This window comes from Nyctibius grandis, chromosome 11 (assembly GCF_013368605.1).
Source record: "Nyctibius grandis isolate bNycGra1 chromosome 11, bNycGra1.pri, whole genome shotgun sequence".
In the NCBI taxonomy this organism is placed as follows: Eukaryota; Metazoa; Chordata; class Aves; order Nyctibiiformes; family Nyctibiidae; genus Nyctibius; species Nyctibius grandis.
In genome coordinates, this window is record NC_090668.1 from 15,470,392 (window position 1) to 15,488,920 (window position 18,529).

Sequence of the window (18,529 nt, forward strand, 5' to 3'; positions counted from 1 at the left end):
TCATATCCAGGACAAAACTAACCCAGGTCCAAATTTCAGTGCTAACCATCTGAATTACTTCTGCAGTAGAAAAAAATAATACAAATAAAAGAGGCAAGTTTCCCAGCATAAAGATGTGCTTTCATTGCAGCTAGGTTGGGATAGCAATATCTGGTCTGAGCCTGTGTTATTCTTTTCTGTGTATATTGCTGCACGGTTGTGTGTCCTCCCTGTCTGTGCTCTCACACCCACTGGGGTGGTTGGTCTGTGGTTCTCTTCCGGTAAATACCATCAGCAGGAGATGTAGGAGAACACACCTGTCACAAGACAGTTGTCAAAGCATTTGAGGATTTCTACCCTTTCCAAGTTGTCACGGTTTAATTATATTGTCAGTGTCCTTGCTGCAAAGTAGCAGCTTAAAGCTTGGTTAAATTCACTGAAGACACTGTACAAAAGTTATCTATCTCCTGTTCTCTAAGAGAGTGACTTTTGTTCAGCACTTATTTACCAGCAACTGAAGGGTTCAGAAAAGACTAATATTCCTTAGAAGACATCTACACAAACCTCGACTTAGTTGCACTAAGTATTAGTTTTGTATCTTGGTATAACGGGACTTGATCTGCATATTCATGTAGATCTCAAAGTGTGGAAAGCTGTCTCCATCTACCAAACAGCTGCACAATAAAGCTAAAAGATATATATGCCAACATTGGTTATGGAGAACAATTTTTGACCTATATAGCAGAACAGAGCTAATTGGAGCTAGCAATGTTCCTTCCTAATGGTTTCATCTGAACTTCCTGAAATTGCACAGCAAATACATGACTCAGGGCTGTCCATTTTATACATGGGAGAAGGATATAAATTTAATGCAACAGAGAATAAAACAGTTTTTAAGCAGAGGAAGAACATTCCCTACAATTTTTATATAAAGAATGAGACTGTCTATTTGTATGTTTGTTTTTGCATCACACAAGCAAAACCTATTCTATTATGAAGCACAAAGAATGATAGCTCTCTATCTACGAAGCATGAGAGAATATACCCTGCTTTGGCTCATAGATAATATGATTGCTGACCTTTGCAATAGAATATATGGAAAAGCCCATGGTTTAATATGCATTATTTATCTTTATTATATGCAGAAGTAAATTGGGGCTCTTCTACACAGGCTCTTTACTTTATTAATGCCTTAGACAGCGCTCTGGCATTAACTACAGTGGAAGACCACGTGAAAAACTTCAGGTAAGATTTCCAGTGAACAGCAGAATGGCTTATTCTGAATAAGTACATCACCCAATTAAATAAGTCTTTTTTCCTCCTAACAGACCCCAGTGCATAGCATTAACAGGAGCTCCTATGATCAGGCCTGCTCTGCTAGACATCACACATACTTTTACAAAGAACAACGGGCTCTGCATCTGTTGTGAAGTGTACACGGTAAGGTCAACTCATATAAATCTGAAAATTCAGCACCGGTGGGTGCTGCAGATCTCCAATTACATGTTCCACTCTCACTTGGCACACAATGTTCCCATTGGTGCTGACAGGTGTCTGTGCAGACCATGAGAGAGATTCGCACTGAAAATGAATTTTGTCATAAGTCTTGACAAGAAACCTATTCGCTGATACAGAGCCTGCTGGTAAACACCTCATTGAGATGCATTTCAGAGTTCATAGTAGATGGACCAAAAAATGGTTTGGAAAAAATAAAGCATTACAAAGGAAGATTTTATTTTTTTAAAGGGATGCAGCAAGGCTTAAAAAAAAACAAAACAAAACAAAACAAAAAAAAACCAACAAAACTTGAAGAATTGTAGAGCAAGAGTCAAATTACCTAGGCTCTGTTTTCAGCTTTGCCACTGATTTGCAGTGCTGGGGTTTGGCAAGTAATTCAGCTCTCTTTGCAGTGGTTTCTCCAAAACTGTAACAATGCTAATTTTGAGGATAAACATGTTCTTCTGAGATCTAAAGAGAGGAGCAAAGTATATTTCTAGTTATAAATACACAGGAAATGATCTAGTTTAAAGGATGAAGATCTAGTCTCTCATTAGCACAGAACAAAAACAGATTGGTTTGTAGTGTAGAGGAGAAAATGTATTTTAAATATTACAACGGCCTTTTAATTTTGAGAGGAAAAAACCAGCTCATAGCACCAAATGGGGCTGCAGAATCTAACTAGAGCCAGTCCAGGCAAGATAATATATTCCTCTACAGGAGTGTAGGAATAATTCACTTGATGCTGCCACATGGCAGAAAGGGAGTACAGAAGATCTACGCGTGACTCTTCTCAAATCAAATTAATCTATAACGAGTGAATGGTCCCAGTTCTTCTCTGCTGTAATTATTGTTCATTTTCCCACTGCACTCAGTAGCGTAGAATCGATCCCAACAAGATCCTGAGACCATGCAGCTTCCTAAAGTTAGGCATGTTTCTTTAATATTAGTACTTTCTATGGAGAACTGAGATTTTATTCCTGTCTATACAAAAAAACTAAGCCTATTTTGCTAGTGTAAGCATTTTCATTTAATTTAATTTGGTTGGCAAAAAAGTGTGACACAATGAACCTTTGTGATTTGCAAAACTGTGGTAAAAAGTGGATGATACAATTCCTAGGGACCATGTCGAAGAGCAGCCTACAATATATGTATCATAACAAATACAGCAAGACTATTTAGCCATAAATGTAACACCCAGCATATTTTGCCTCAAAAGCTGACATCCTGCTAGCTATGCATAAAGTTTTGAGACACCATGCCAGACAGAACATCTTCCATTCCTTTTTCCCCAAAGGGCAGCAAGAAACTTTCCAGGAACATGGTAATAGATAGTTCAGAGATAGGCAAAATAAATATGGCAACCTAACACAAAGATGATTTAAAAGTTTTTTGTCTCTGAGGTTGTGGCTGCATGTTTGCTTGAACAGTCTGAGCTTCTAGTACAAAGGGCTATTCTGCTTTTACTGCCTGCCTTCATGTAAAATATTTTTGCAAGGTTAGCCTTCAGTCTGCAAATTCACTGGACGCTTTTTACAATTGCACAAACATTAACATTGATACAAAGGGAAGGACACAGATAGGCTGTCATCCGATAGAAGGGCGGGACTGTCCCCTTGGCCAGCAGAAACATATTGTGCAAGCCAGCTGTGAAACTATCTTCAGGTACTCTCCTTAGAGAGACTGGGAGGAAGGATAAGACTTTTTTTTTCTCCTCTCCTTACCCACAAGCAAACTGCAACCTTATTGCTCTTCACACTACTCTTCCAACAGTGCAGACTTGATGTCTTCCCTGGGCCTAATCTTTTGGGAACCCACTGCCAGCCCATTCTCTGCTGTCAAGTCAGTGTATCATGTCTTGTGACTTGGATATGCACATGGATTTTTGTCTCTTTAGATTACCAGATGACCACTGGAAGAACCTGGTGACAAAGGCTTTTGCATCTTTAATTGTATGGCAACAACCTTTTTCTCTTACTATTAGTAGATAGGAGCTTAACCATGTATATCTAGATCTGCTGAGACTTGTTTACGCAGTCAAGTCAGGGAGGGACTTCATTCACTCAGAGATGCTTCATCATATCTTAGATATTTTTCTAAGATGTTACAATCCATAGTAGTCCTTCTTTCTGTCAGAATCATTATATTTAAGTAGCATTAACAGCCTCAGCCCTCTCGAACAGAATGTGAATTATGTTAGCAGCACAGTTCTTTTCAAAGGGCTACATCTCTGTGGACCCTTTTTGGAAATGTATTCTTCTGACTCTCTCCACTCGCTCCCACAGCGGACTAGGTAACTACTTCAAAATCACTGTGTGATGTATAATACAAAGCCTTTTTAATAATACTTCATTGTATCATGCAGGGACCACGCAAGCTGTGTGTTAAGGAGATGAACAGTGGCATGGCAAAAAAGCAGGCCTGGCTCACAAAGAACAAGAGAAAAGCCTTTTATGCAGCAGTGGCAGCTGACAGCTTCAGAGATGGAGTCAAAAGTCTACTTCAGGTAAGCTTTTTGTTTACAGAACACCTAGAGTGTTACATCAAAGCATCCCTTTATGTAAAGCATTACTGTTTACTTGTTAAGAAGTCCTATGTATATATTGATAACGTTATAAACAGAAAGGGCATTCTGGGGGTACATGTATATTATATTACAGGTTATTTCATAAAGAGATCTAGTTCTGGGCTATGGAATTATGAGACAAGGCAGACTGAGTCTCTCCTAAATGAACAAGACACTATTATAAAAAAAGAAAGGCATCTACAGGGCAACATATGAATGTCTGTGCAGCCAACACTTGATACACTTCAAATCAATTCTATTGTTTGGTATTATGCAGCATATTAAATATCTAAGAATGTTTTTGCATTCATTGAAAACTGAAAATGTGTAATATACATTTTCTGCAAACAGAGAGAAGGCCATCTAAATAAAACAGTCTGCAATATTTTTCTATTACTCTAAGAATACAGCAGATCATTTCCAACAGTTCATTTAAAATGGCCTTAATGAAGGCTCAGAGGCACTGTTTTCGTATTTCCCATCTTCCTCTCTCTCTCACATATAAGAATATTTAAACATACAGGTACTGAGGCAAAATGTAGAGAAAATTCCCATCCTTTGCACAAAATACACTGCTGAAAAGACATCAATGCAAACTGAGATAGCAGGGAATCAACTAAAATACTGCGGGTAACAGTCACCCACTGGTAGCCTATCAGTGCTCTTTGTACACTTGCTGAATGGACAGTACAATTGAGCAAGATGAAGTATTATTAATAAAGATCCCTTTGTTCTATCAAAGCCTCGCAAGGACATTTCATCTTGGGTTTATACATCGTCTCAGTAGGAGATCCTTCTGATGTTTTTGAGAATTGTTACAGTCTGATGATCTCTTCCTTTCCATTACTACTTAAACACTATTGCCAAAGTCAACTACTGGACCACAAATAATTCCCTTCCAGCAAACAGAAGGATAACCATATCATCATTATTGTAACCTAAGGACATCTGCATTGCTTTGCCAACCAATTATTCATTTCAATGTAAATAGTGCAGATGTATCAGTGCTACTCAAAAAAACCCACCAAGGCTCCAGCAGTTTTTATCTATTTTCTTTTTGCTAGTTGTAAAAATTGGCAAGTGTAACAACTTGACAAGCTGTTGTATTTGTGGGTCTCCTCCTGAAGGTTCCCAATACATTGAGTCTTTAGATTTCTATAAAAATTAGGTTAGCTGAATCTAGATCTGACAACCCTTACTTGTTCAGATTTTAGCATCCAGGCCCAATTTTGGAGGCAATCCAATATCTTGACACACCATTTGTTCTTCCTGTTTGTAAACTGTAATTTTATCTATAAAGTATGCTCATCTACTTTTGCATAATCTTTTGGAAAGAATACAGCAAACGGAACAGCAACAGTTTTCTAAGTTCAAGGCAAAAATATTCTTAAGAGGATATGCCTTCTCTGCATATCTGAGGTGTTTTAGGAGACTTCAGACCCACTTCAACTATTGAATATTCCAAATCTGATAAAAGCTTTATGCTATTATGTTACAATGAGCATACAAACAGTACTTGAACTCTCTCTTGATTACAAGTTATTGAACCATTTTAATGAGAGCATGTCAGAAGAAATGCAAATGAATGCTAATTTAGCAAAACTACATTTCTGTCATCTAATATCATTTATAGTCGGAATGATTTAGAGCTAATCTTTCTGCTTTCTGCATGGGTATGAGCATGAAGAACATTCATGAAATGCAATCCAGTTGTAAGTGCCTCCAGAACATTACTTCAGTTATCTTTTGCCATTACTTTTCATTTACAGTAAAAGCATGTGTGTGTACCTTCTCAAGCACTGTTTTAATATTGTTAGGCCTCAGGCTTGGGCAGAATGAAACCAAATACCTTGGTGATTGGATTTAAGAAGGACTGGAGAAATGCCACTGCCATGCAAGTTGAAAACTATGTGGGCGTTATACAGTAAGTCACAGTTCAGCATCTCCTTTTTTACTCCTCTTAGACTAGATTAATATACCATTTCCACACAGAACTTGACACGCAGAAACAATGTAAGAAAATACCTACAAATCTGGGTTCACACATGCTAGCTCTATAACAGAAGTTTCTGCCCATTAAAAAGGCTCCTTGGCTTCACACACCTAGCAAGATCTGCTTAGCAAACATCTGGCGCTGTTAGAGCTGATGTGGCTTGACCACACTACATAAAGAAGCTGCACTGCTGCCAGCTGTGCTTTTGCAGAATTGTATTTTCCCATTTTTAGTGGGCAGGAGCTCAGAGAAAAACCACCCTAATGTACATACTTAGAGAATAAGAAAACATCATGGAATTCTTCTTTTAAGTCTAGGAGACAGAGGAAGAGCCTTGCTTCAAATCTCATGTGTGCCTAAGGCTCAGCAGCTCTGTGGGTTGGGATTTAGCTAGGCAACAGTCATTGAGAAAAAGGCTTCTCATAGATTCTTGCTCAAAATTCACCTGTAAAGCTGAAGCAAGTTAAAGAACAACAAAACCCACCCCAGCTTTGTTATTTCCTCAGAGAGGGGAGAAAAAAATTACTCAATGACAACCTAGTTCTTAAAAAGTGTTATCAGAAAGACCCATTTCAAGAATAGCCTGTCTGTTCCAATGCCCAATGATACTCTTTTTTTAAATGAGGGAAGAAAGTTGATAGTACTTTACTTAATCTTGGGAAATTCTTTCTGCAATTTTACATAGAGCAGCCTAGTACATGGCAGTAACACCTCCCTGTGAGCACTAACACTTTTACTGATCTGCTCAAAGTAGCTTCCCTCATTGACATGCATGATGTGAAAGGCTATTTATTTTTCTTTTTCTTTCTTTTCAGTGATGCCTTTGATTTTGAGCTTGGCATGATTATTGTTAGAATTAGCCAAGGATTTGATATCTCTCAGGTCCTCCAGGTTCAAGGTATGTAGTGACTCAACAGATGAATATCTATGCTAGTCACATGCTCAGCACAAGAAGGAATCTGACCGATACTCTTAGAGTCACCATTTGGTTTCTAGAATAGTCCTACACCTGTAACTTCTACGGTTCTTCCTTGCTTCTGCAGTTTCAATCCTGCCCGAAATCCTTGCTAAAGCACTGGCAGTGACAGAAGGAGGCCAAGCCTCACACATTAAGGGGCTCTGCACACCAGAGAACTCAATTCCCAAAGCACTTCCAGCACAGGCACAGACTAAAGCAGTAAAATCATGCTGTGCCACAGCAACCAGTCGTTCTGCAGCATCTTTCCTTCCTGCTCTGGGCACCTCTTCCTCCCTGAGATCTCTGGGACTGGCAGGAATCAGGAAGCTGCACTTCTGGTATTACCTCTGTGGAATGCTGGGGCCCAGAAAGTTCCCACTCATGCAAAAATCTGGAAACCACATGAAACATCAGTTCTCTTTTTCACCTTTTTTGTTCATTCTTCCTTAGGTTAGTGGTTCATATCTCAGGGCAAAAGGGAAAACCTTCCACCATACCACAACCATTCAGGGAGACATGCCATCTGAGTGGAAAAGGTAGACGGAGACAGAGCATGCAGGCAGCTGCACCTAAACGAAGGGCTTCCAAAAGCCACATACAATGGTGGCCTTCCTTACTCCTTTTACTCTTTAGGACACAGAGGTCTCACTGGTTCCTCAGGTACCCTGGGGAGGGAATGACTCCATATAGAAACCCCATCAGAACAATTCTCTAGGTTTTCAGTACAGTAATTTACCTACTTCTCATAAGTTTGTCTGCTTGAGCAGACAGATAGAGCCTAAATCTGAACATCCCTTGTCCTCCCCACCAGATAAATGTTTTGCGTTATAAATGAATTAGATAAAAATCTATAGACAAGGAACATAGGCAGGCATAAAAAGAATGGCAAGTCTTTGCTGCCGCCTGCTGTAAATCTGCCTCCAGCTTCCCCCCAGTTTCCCAGAGACACACAGACTGCACTCAGAACTGCTGGGGAGAACACCCAGTACCTTAGCTAATTAAAACCAAAACTAACTCCCCATTAAAGAGGATGGATTCTAGGATGAGGCAACCCGCAAAAGCAAATCGCCTCTCAGAATTAAAAGGCGCCAGAGGATCCTGTAAGAAACAAGGGTATATGAATGCCAAGACTGGCAGCTTGATGTGCATGGAGAGCTACAGGGCAAAACTATGGTGACTAAAGAAAAAATTCCAAACGAATTGTGCTTTTTTTACCCTCCCCTTTATTGATACCTGAAAGAGATCTGCCTGTCTCTTTGCTTGATGTAAATCAGAAACTGACAGCTCAGAACATCAGTCACTAGAACACCAGTGAAATTACAGCAAATACCAACTTTGCATTCTCACAAACTAGCAAATGTTCTCTAAGTGTTAAGACACATGAAATCAGGAAGAATTAGGAACGCAGGGGGGAAAAAAAAAAGGAAAACCCTCAAATATGCAGAAATGCTTTGAAGCAGATACAAAGTCTCTGCAGTGGGGAAAAAAAAGATCATTGTATTCTATTATACTTGCTACAGCACTCTGTTTAATAAAGACACTGAAATTTTAATTTTGAGTAACCATTAAGTTAGTGAGTATCATCATGTCGAATAGTCAGAAGCACATGGCTGTCATGGATCCTACAGTAAAAGAAGTTATATTCTTTTCTGTTGGCAACTGAGAGTGCCGACAGAGCTAATAAGGTCTAGCTAGTGAGGGTTTGGGTTTTTTTTTTAAACACAATGTCTTAAATGTCACAATGTCTCACTCTTAGCTCATGTATTACACAAATAGAAGTTTTCATTATGAAAAAAGCTTTCTGCAGGCAAATGCCTGGATCATATTAATTAGTGCTTCACCATAATATATTCCACAGTTACACATGATCCCTTTTTCTCAGCAAAAGTCTAATATTGCTAAGATGAAATTGTTCTTTTATATTACTGAATTTGTCAGCTAAATCTTACATCATTGCAGCAAATACTGAAAAAAAAAAATATTAAAAATATTTCAGCGTAGAAACTGATTGCATATTCAGGATCCTTACATATTTCTGAGCATCTCAAAGTCCAAAGCCATGTGACCTTGTTCTTAGAATAGGGACCCAAGGGCTAGAACTCAATACCTCAGCTTTTGCACTTTAGGAAAATAGCTTTCCTAATGTGTTTTCAAATTCTTGGGGAAAGAAACCAACCAAACAAGTCCACAAATATAACTCAATAAATAGTATCTCATGTAACTATAAAATATAGTCATACTGAATTTGATCTGGAAGAGGAAATCTGAGAGCAGCTGAGTAGCACTTCAGTACACACCACTGCTGTAGGCCTGGGCACCCTAAGTTAGGGCTTGCAGAGAGGAATTCAGCTTCCTCCTCCCTACTGGTTTGCAAGGAAAAAGCATTTTAAAAGTTTTTCCTCCCAACAGCTTTAGATTGTATACAAAGTATCACAACAGCAGTTACATCACCACCATTATTTCGGTAAGTGATTTGATTTAAAATAGAAAGTGATGTGTTACCAGTTTCCTTACTTTTCCCAATATACAGAGGAATTAGAGAAGCTGGAGCAGGAGAGATTGGCACTGGAAGCTACCATTAAAGAAAATGATTTTGAAGAAGGAAAAAGTGGCATCTCGGGATTCTTCAGAAAAGCCAGAACACTCAATATCTCAAAACATGAAACAAAAAAGGGTAAGTTTCAAAATTACAACCTCTCCCCCACCCTTCAATGCATCACATTTTCACCCATATGCAAACTAGACTTTGACTCCAAGGTGAAAACTCCTGAGCCACCCAGAAGTCCCTGGACCAGGACGCACCCTGTACAAACCAGTTTTGGTGGCCAAAATGCATGAATTAAGGTGGTAAAAGTACTGAAAATACATATACATCATGCTGGCAAATAACTAATTAACACATAACTTAAATGTATAGATGATGAAATCAAAATTACATTTCAGACATAGTAAAATGATACAGAAATACAGACAGAATTAAATGTCTCATTTCACAATTGCAAGGCTGTAATGATAATGACCCACCTGAAGCCATGCTTGTACACAGACAAGTATTTTCAGAATTTTCATCTGCGGAGACTATTACATCTGGCAGTGCATGCAACTCCCACAGGTATCAAGATGATCTACAGATTGAAAACATAAAATGTCATTATTCTTTACTTGGCAGACTTCAGTTCATTTTGCAGACTTCAGTAGAACCCATTTTTATAACAAATACCACAAGAATGTGCACCCCTGTTTCAACTACCCTTTTCGATGTAGTTCAGAAAGGCATAAAGGAAATACATATTACACACTTTGGCTCTATATATGAGATAAATGATGTTCATAAATATCCCTGCCTCTCCATTTTGCTTATACATTCATCCTCTCGAGAGTTGTTGCATCTTCCAGCATAGATGCTAGAACTGTAGAGGAACACCAATAGCTGCTTTAGAACTATCCCGTCCACACTCTAGAAATACAGGAAAATCAAACAAAGCATTTTCAGAACCTAGCAGATCAAAGTAAAACCTCTAAAGAAGCCTGTCTGCTCCATTTAAAATACTGCTCTGACATCATCTCTTTGAAATCATTGGAAGAAAAGCAGTAATAAAGCCACAGGCTTCAAAAGATGGAATGAGAGGAGATATTGTTAGGACATAGGCAAGACTGTACCTTTTAAAGCCAGACAAGCAAACAGCAAGAATCAGTTTATTTTCAAATAACAACGACCCTCTCAAGCACAGGGAAGTTGCCATATATGCTTCTGCTTTCTGCCTTCCAGTCTTAGCTTCACCTGTGCTCTCGGTTGTACCCCATTAGCTCTCTTTGTCCACCATTACTGTGCATTTCAGGGAGCTCTGTGTTTTACAGCAAACAGCTGAGCTTGTCAATGATGCAAAATGATGCCATTTACTTTTAAAATCTATCAGATATTTCCCAGTAGCTTTTTAAGGCCCCAGTGAATTTTAGGTTAACTAAAAAGATCCAGAGAACAAATAATCAGATAACCCTTTTCAAGATATTATAATCTAGTGACGAAGTACTACACGAGCTTTGGTTTCTGTGCGTATTGGTATATTAAAAGTCTATAGCATCTGCACTGTAAATTTTTTCAGATTTAAAATATAGAAATTATGTCAGAAACAGTTCATTTTCCTGAAGCTTTCTCTCCACTTGGCTCCCTAAAGCTACCTGTTGCCTCACTTGTCAGAAATCTTTCCACATTTTTTCTTTCTCATTACAGAGAGCACCATTAACACAATACAGTCAATGCATGTGGGTGAATTCAATCAGAAGCTGCTAGAAGCCAGCACTCAATTTAAAAAGAAGCAAGGAAAAGGTACAATAGACATTTGGTGGCTGTTCGATGATGGAGGTAAGGAATTCGAGTAAGAACCGCAGTGAGAGAGATTTCTGTGTTACTAAATATGAAAACAGACTTGGGAACTTGCACAAAACTGTTTTCTTTTAAGATTATGTAGTCAATTTTCTGTCTGGCTTAAATGTTTTAAGATTAATTTACGTCCAACGCTGCCAAAGGGAAGGATAGAATTTTTACCACACAATTCACTAATTTGATCTTCCTGCAATTTTCTTTGTTCTTCCAGGTCTAACAATCCTAATTCCTTACATTCTAACTATCAGGAAGAAGTGGAAAAATTGCAAATTAAGAATCTTCACTGGAGGAAAAGTCAATAGGATTGAAGAAGAAAAACTAGTGTAAATATAACTATATTTGTTTCACTATTTAAAGAGTTTAAATTGATGCTGCATATAATGCATATACAGCAGGAAGCTGGGAACGTCTCAGCACAACTGGTTAGTTGTAGTGTGGGCAGCATGAAAGAAAATTATGTACTTGATAGAAAGGTGTTGAGCTTATGGCAGCCATCAAGGCTCAATGTAAATGGTGATTACCAAAGGAAACTCACATCCAGCAATTTTTCCCATTAACAGCTCATACTCCCTTCTCTAAGATGAGCGGTCTGTGCTGTGTAATGAGAATATAATTAGTTTTATGGGATTTACATGAGATTGTCCAGTTAACAGTAAGTGAAATTGCACATGAAGCTTCTCATATGCAAATACCATAGACAGATAGCTCATAGAAATGTGATTAACCGTGGTAAAATCTAAAGAAGTTAAAGAGCAAGTTAATCAACCTTAAGACCAAGTTGATTTGACTTAGCTTTCAAAAAAAAAAAAGTCTAGATTTCATAATCATCATTTACCTTCAAGCAAATAAAAGGTACTAATATAAACTTATTTTCATCATCACTGTATATAGGACCTTTCCTTCCAAAGCACTTTACACACTAGAGGCACAGCCATTTCATCACTGGTGGAAGCAGAACAATTTGGGATGGAAGTCAGTAACTGCTTAACAAAGAGCAGCAGCACCATGTAGCGAGTTAAAAACAATGCCCCCAACCAAAACTCCAGTGGAAAACAAGTGAGATGGATGCAAGGACGGGAGTTAGAATTTAGCCAGCATCACTAGGATTATGACACAGTGCCTCGGAAAGACAGTTGCCACAGGGATACTCCCTTAGGCTTTTGTTTTCACATAAAGCAAACTTTACTCCGCTGTGATTCTGTCAGTTGTAAGCATTATCTTAAAGTGAACATACTTCTGTAGAAGAGATTCACAAGTGTTTGTACGAACTATTCTTATCATTGGGTAAAAAAAGCCTTATAGCTGCTCCAGGACCTGCAGGAAAGTGTTCTCTGCCCCCTGTCCAGAGTCTTCACATAGGCAGTTCTGGCCCCTGTATACACTGCTTGTCCTACAAAAGCCAGAGTGAACAGCATGGTCAGTACAGTTAACAATGACCTAATTTGTCTCCAAGAAAACAATATGTGTATGTATTTCTACCTAAACATTAGCTTTACTCAACAGCACATTCTACCCACCACACACAGAAGCCTTCAAGGACTGGACTTTTGCTAACATGTAATACCCCAAATATTAAAACCTTTCCACAGAAGTTAAGACTTTGCTCTTTTTGGTGTTCAAAACAAGGATTGCCCCAAGGGACATCAAGATTTATATAAGCAGTATGTTCTTATATAAAAAAAGAACAAGTAAATTCTCAGGTCATAAGCAAATATGTATTTCTATCATGGTTTGCTCCTAGGAACTTTCTGACCTTTTCAAATTCCAAAGTTTTTATATATATATATATAAAAAAAAAGGAGAATAAAAGAGGGGGGAAAAAAATACAAGTTCCCAACCATGCTTCAACCAAAGGCAAAACTGACCTAACTAAACCCTTCTAAACTCAGCACAAACATGCACAAAGCTGTAAACTATTCCTCCTGTCAATTGGGGCAGAAAAGCAAAGTATTTTCTTTTATGAAAATATGTAAAGACAACATGTGACTAAATCAATATAAATTCATAAATGAAAAAGATTCTTTAAGTATTGCACATCAACCTTCCAGACCAAATTTTCACCAACACATACACCACCAGTGTTGTACATACTCCATGCATAGAATTCTGATAATAACAGAATAACAGAAGCCTTCTCTCAGTATTGGAGAATCCTGTCCTACTGCATTTTGAATATTTTTCCTTTATAATTCAAGCCTTTGCAAATACTTAAAGTACTGTTTTTTCCCAAAATGTAAACACCCTTCCCTCTGTCTGCTATTCATTTCAATTTTTTGTGATTTTCATTGATCATACGTAAATGAATTATACTAGAGCAATCACATCAATCCAGTTGTGTAATTGGAAACTGAAACACTAAAGCATTTAAAGTAATTTGTCATATAGTTAAAGATAACGAGACAACTGTGTTTGATATCTTAACTCATTTATGATTGCTCTTTGATGCAAGGCACTCAGAAATACAGTGATAAAATGTTCTCTTTTGTTTTCAGGATGGCTTCACTTCTAAGCAAATTCAGAATAAAATTCGCTGATATTAATATCATTTGTGATATCAATATAAAGCCCAACAAAGAGAGGTAAGAAACATTAACAAAATCCATTATTTAGCAGCTGGCCTTTAGCAGAAGCTTGTTTCTTTTATGTTGAGCATTAAAAAACACCAAAACACACCACAAAGAATAACACTGTCACTTTATTGCAATCACTTTCCAAGTACCTAGAGGAGGAGAAAGAAAAGAACCTTTTAACAATCACAAATCAAAGGGTCAAAACTACAGGCAGCTTTTTTCTTTATGTTGTAATGATAAGACTCAATTTTAAGTATGGTGTCTAATTAGTCTTTATTATGAGCCACTAAATTTAACAGGCATTTTATGATGGCTTTTCATATCTATTTAGGTTGCAACAGACTTCCCTTCATCATATTATTCAGTCAGTCGCTGTTCACTTGTAAACTCATCATCTCTGCCAACTCAGCCTTCTGGGTTTTACCATGAATTCACAAACTTAACATTTTTCTGGCCAAACATAAGCACACTTCTCCTTTCTCATTAGGACAATATTATAACACTCCCTTATCACTCAAATAAAATGAAGGTTCAATGTTTTTAAAAATTAACTTATCTACAGAATTAATGCTCTTAGGCAGAGGTTAGGAAGCTGGTGAAACAGTGCTCAGCAAGATCCACCTCCAGCTGTATTAGCTAAAAAAAAAAACCAAACAGCTTCAAGTCCTTGCTTTCTAAAAACACATCTCCAAATCACCTTCTGCTTTATGTAGACAAAAGTATATAGCAGGTTGCTCAGGGAGTAACTGAATCCTAACTCAGTTCACAATATTGCTCTTGGTCTTAAAGATCCTCTGAAAATGTTCTCACCTTGCTATGCTCTCTTCCATCCCATCCCTTACTCCCCTCTTGATAGGTCCATAGCTATTTCATAGTCAAAGGGCTCCTCCTCTCTACCCAGAGCCTTTCCTATGAGTTCAAGCGCAATCTGAGGTTAGTCTCTTAATCATTCTGTGTCCCGTTTCTCCACACACACATAACTTTGCAAAAACAACATTAGATTCACCAGTGTTTCTACAGTGCATTGGAGATTTTGACTTAGGGAATGCAATTAAAGAATATAAAGATTTTATTACCAGATACTTCAAGTCACTTATGAGCACCCTCTTGATCTCTCAGTTAATTTTTTTTACTCAAAGAACTGTGCACAATAATTTTCCTTTTTCCAGTACTATGCAGTGATTTTGCATAAGTAAAAGCTATCAAAAAGATTTGTATCTGGCATTAACATAAAAACCAAACACATCTGCTGCATCAGCACTATCTGAACAGAACAAGTCAATATTGTGCCAGACGCTTGCTAGACCACTGTATCTCTCTCCCAGCTGGCACCCCATTTATTTCACTAATAATAGGAGGAGTATCACTATTTTACACACTGAAACAGACACTAAGGATGTTGACCAACTCTCTAGCAACTTAGCAACAGCAACATTAAATGCTGCATGCCACAGGCTTTAACTCATCTCTTAACTTCCTGGCCATATAGCAAAGTCCAGCCTGTGCCTAGCCTCCCGTTTCACTTCACAGTCAGGCCTGTCAGCATAAAGGGCTCACTTACATTAATATAAAAGAAACTCCCTGAGGTCTCTGTGGGATGACAGAAACTTTCAACAAAGGGGCAAGCAGGGAAGTACAGAAGGATGATAAGCTTCTCCAGATGATGACAGTCAAAAGCCTCAAGAAATAAATTGAAATTCAGAGAGAAAATCTGTGGAAAAGTTGGGAAATGAACACAAATCTGAGCGCCCATATAGCAAAAAACCTGCAGCATTTCCTTCAGCCCCTTGCCAGAGGAGATTTTTTCTCCTTTTCATTAAAACTGTTAACAGTAAAACTGCATCAGTCAGGTGATAGCTCTAGCTAATGCTAAAACAATAATAAAAGCTCAGAATTTATGAGGAGACCCATATCCATTGTTAACATTAGTAACCAATATACTGCAGTTTGGAGTTACTGTAGAACTCATTTCAGTATTTTTGCTACAATCAGGAAAATGCAGAAAATTCTCTGTGACTATAATAGGCCAAATGTAGTGCTTAATTATCCTCAAATAACCTTTTAATTATCCTCAGTTAACCCTAACATATTGAAGTTGCACAAATATAACTTGGGGCACAATGTAGCAAAGAATAGTTAAAGATTTTGCATGTTTTTCAGCTACAATTATCGTCAGTGGGACCTGCCATACACAGTGTCTGTGAAATAAGTTAAGTGAGTTCATACCCTGCAGCAAGGCCTCCTTTGTAATTTCTGTTTCAGCTGGAAATTCTTTGAAGAGATGATTGAACCATATCGCCTCCATGAAAGCTGCAAAGATATAACAACTGCTGAGAAATTAAAGCGAGAGACCCCATGGAAAATTACAGATGCAGAGCTGGAAGCATTCAAGGAGAAGGTAAAGCCTTGCCTACCTTTCTACATCTGTACCTTTTCTTACACTCCAGATGTTTGAAGCGATTAGTAAGAAAATGTGAAATACCAGATACAGAATTAGAAACATGACATGTACAAACCTGTATTTGATATTTACAAACTGGATTTATATTGTAAACACTGCAGAGGTGTGTTATGATTGCATTATTCAGCACTCTGTAAGACCTTGGCACATTTACACAGTATTTTCCAGGCTGATGAGAAGCTCTGCCCACAACAGAGCCAGCCAGATGAAAACCACCTCTGAACCAGAAGCCACACAGCACCACACTGAGCCTGAGCTATAAGATCTGCCGAGAGGTTTATTAAATGACTCCACTGTTTTAGAGCTTGAACCTTTTTAAAGAGCGCATTTCCAAACATTCACCACGTTGGGAATTTTAGAACTGAATCCAGAGCCTGCAACTGGCTCTAGGAATTTTTCAAAAGGCAAGATTTAACGCAGATTCTTACCGCAATGGCAGAGTGAAGACTAAACCTGCCTACAACTCAGGAGCTCTGCCGCAGCTCAGAGGCACTCTAAGGCTGATCCACTGGGTGCATTAGAGCCCGGGCTGCTCTTTAATTTTGTTGGAACATAGCTTTTTAGCAATGAACTGCCAGGCTTCACCAGGCCAGTGCCGAAAGGATACTGCAAAATCTTCCACCCTTAAGAGACAAGTTCTCCTGTAACTCACAGAGAATTAATCTAGCAATTTTATTTATGGTTCCTGTTGGATTAACCTGAGTGCACTGAGAATTTAGTTATCTCCACTTTATGGTACTGGTAACTTTCTCAGCAGAGCAAGGATTGTGAGTTTGAGCTCAGTGCTGCTAGAGGTCACAGCCTGACATATTAACATAAGCTGAAATCAATGGTGATTTAAGATAACACACTATACTACCGACCGCAGCAGCTGGGAAAGCAGGCTGACTGCTCACTGTATTACCCTTTCCATAGATTTGACAACCAGCAAAAAGTCACGGTAGTCAGCTGTGGGCAGAAAACTTTTGAAGTACTCTCAGTATAAATCATAAAAACTTGGGAGTCAGAGCCCTTAAAACATCTCAGAATAAAAGACAACAGGAATATAATCCCAGATATACACACTTGTGCACAGAACCAGTGAAGATATAACAGGCAAAAAATACATGATTAAGCTTGGTCTTATCTAGGTCACTAACTAAGGAACCAGGAAAAAACCCCATACGTTGAAAGCAGTCAGCAATATGAAAATGCCAAATCTCTTCATAAAATAAGAACAGCAACAAAAAGTTTAGCTTACACACCTGCAAAGACATGCCCCTTATCTTCAGAAATAAGGCAGTTTTGTGAGTTTTACGGAGGACATTAGAACACATTTAAAATTCAAGAGAGAAAAAGCTGGCAGCACAGATAAAGGGTTATGTTGTAGGATGACTCTCATGAGATAACAACTGGCTAAATTATGAGGATTCTTACCTATATAATATGCATAAAAGAACAGTGAAATTTCTGTAGAGAAGGAAAATTTAAGGTCTGAATGGAGAAAAAACAGCTTTTTACCTTCTCCGGGGAAAGAGAGAATAATTTATAAGACCAGTTAAGATACACCCATCTCCCACACTGCAATCTCCCTCTACACAGACCTGTCCCAGTCTCCTGTTCCCTATGACTTGTGTTAAGTTATAAAAACTTTGAGGGCCTGAGCCTGACCATAAGCAATCTCGGCTGAATCTCAACATAACAGCCATTTATGTAATTTGTAAAAGTCCATACAAATACACAATACATAAAGCAGCTAAGTTTTACTCCAGACTCCTGGTCTTTTAAGAGGTGAATTTCCGGCAAGGTGCTCATTTACACACTGACACTCAGCCCTACCAGCATGGCAGCTGGACACTTAACAAAACAGATGAATAAATATATTAACTGCCATCAAACAATAGCACAAAAGACTCCCTGCACAGTTCCTATACTCCATAGCCAAAGAAATACTTAAAAACTATGTCTGAGCCAGCTCTGGTACTGTCAGCACAAAAATAATCCCCATCCCCAGGAAATCTTACACAGTGATGAACAACTCTGGCCTCCATGTAACTATACTAATCAAGAAGCATGTCTTAGCCTCATATTTTGCCATCTCTGTCACTCTGGACCACAGAGCAGACCTGTCTTTCAATGCTG

The 18,529-nt window shown here is 38.3% G+C and overlaps 1 protein-coding gene across 2 annotated transcripts in view; it reads left to right on the forward strand.

The window, feature by feature from the left end:
• The window catches only part of SLC12A1 (solute carrier family 12 member 1), a 44,803-nt gene that overhangs the window by 24,895 nt on the left and 1,379 nt on the right, over window positions 1-18,529 (forward strand). For both annotated transcript variants that reach the window (XM_068409887.1, XM_068409888.1), the window contains exons 15-24: window positions 1,125-1,224; window positions 1,308-1,419; window positions 3,842-3,982; window positions 5,860-5,966; window positions 6,851-6,933; window positions 9,524-9,667; window positions 11,225-11,356; window positions 11,589-11,700; window positions 13,870-13,956; window positions 16,210-16,345. In XM_068409887.1, coding sequence (XP_068265988.1) covers window positions 1,125-1,224; window positions 1,308-1,419; window positions 3,842-3,982; window positions 5,860-5,966; window positions 6,851-6,933; window positions 9,524-9,667; window positions 11,225-11,356; window positions 11,589-11,700; window positions 13,870-13,956; window positions 16,210-16,345 — 1,154 coding nt within the window. The remainder of the gene's footprint in view (window positions 1-1,124; window positions 1,225-1,307; window positions 1,420-3,841; window positions 3,983-5,859; window positions 5,967-6,850; window positions 6,934-9,523; window positions 9,668-11,224; window positions 11,357-11,588; window positions 11,701-13,869; window positions 13,957-16,209; window positions 16,346-18,529) is intronic.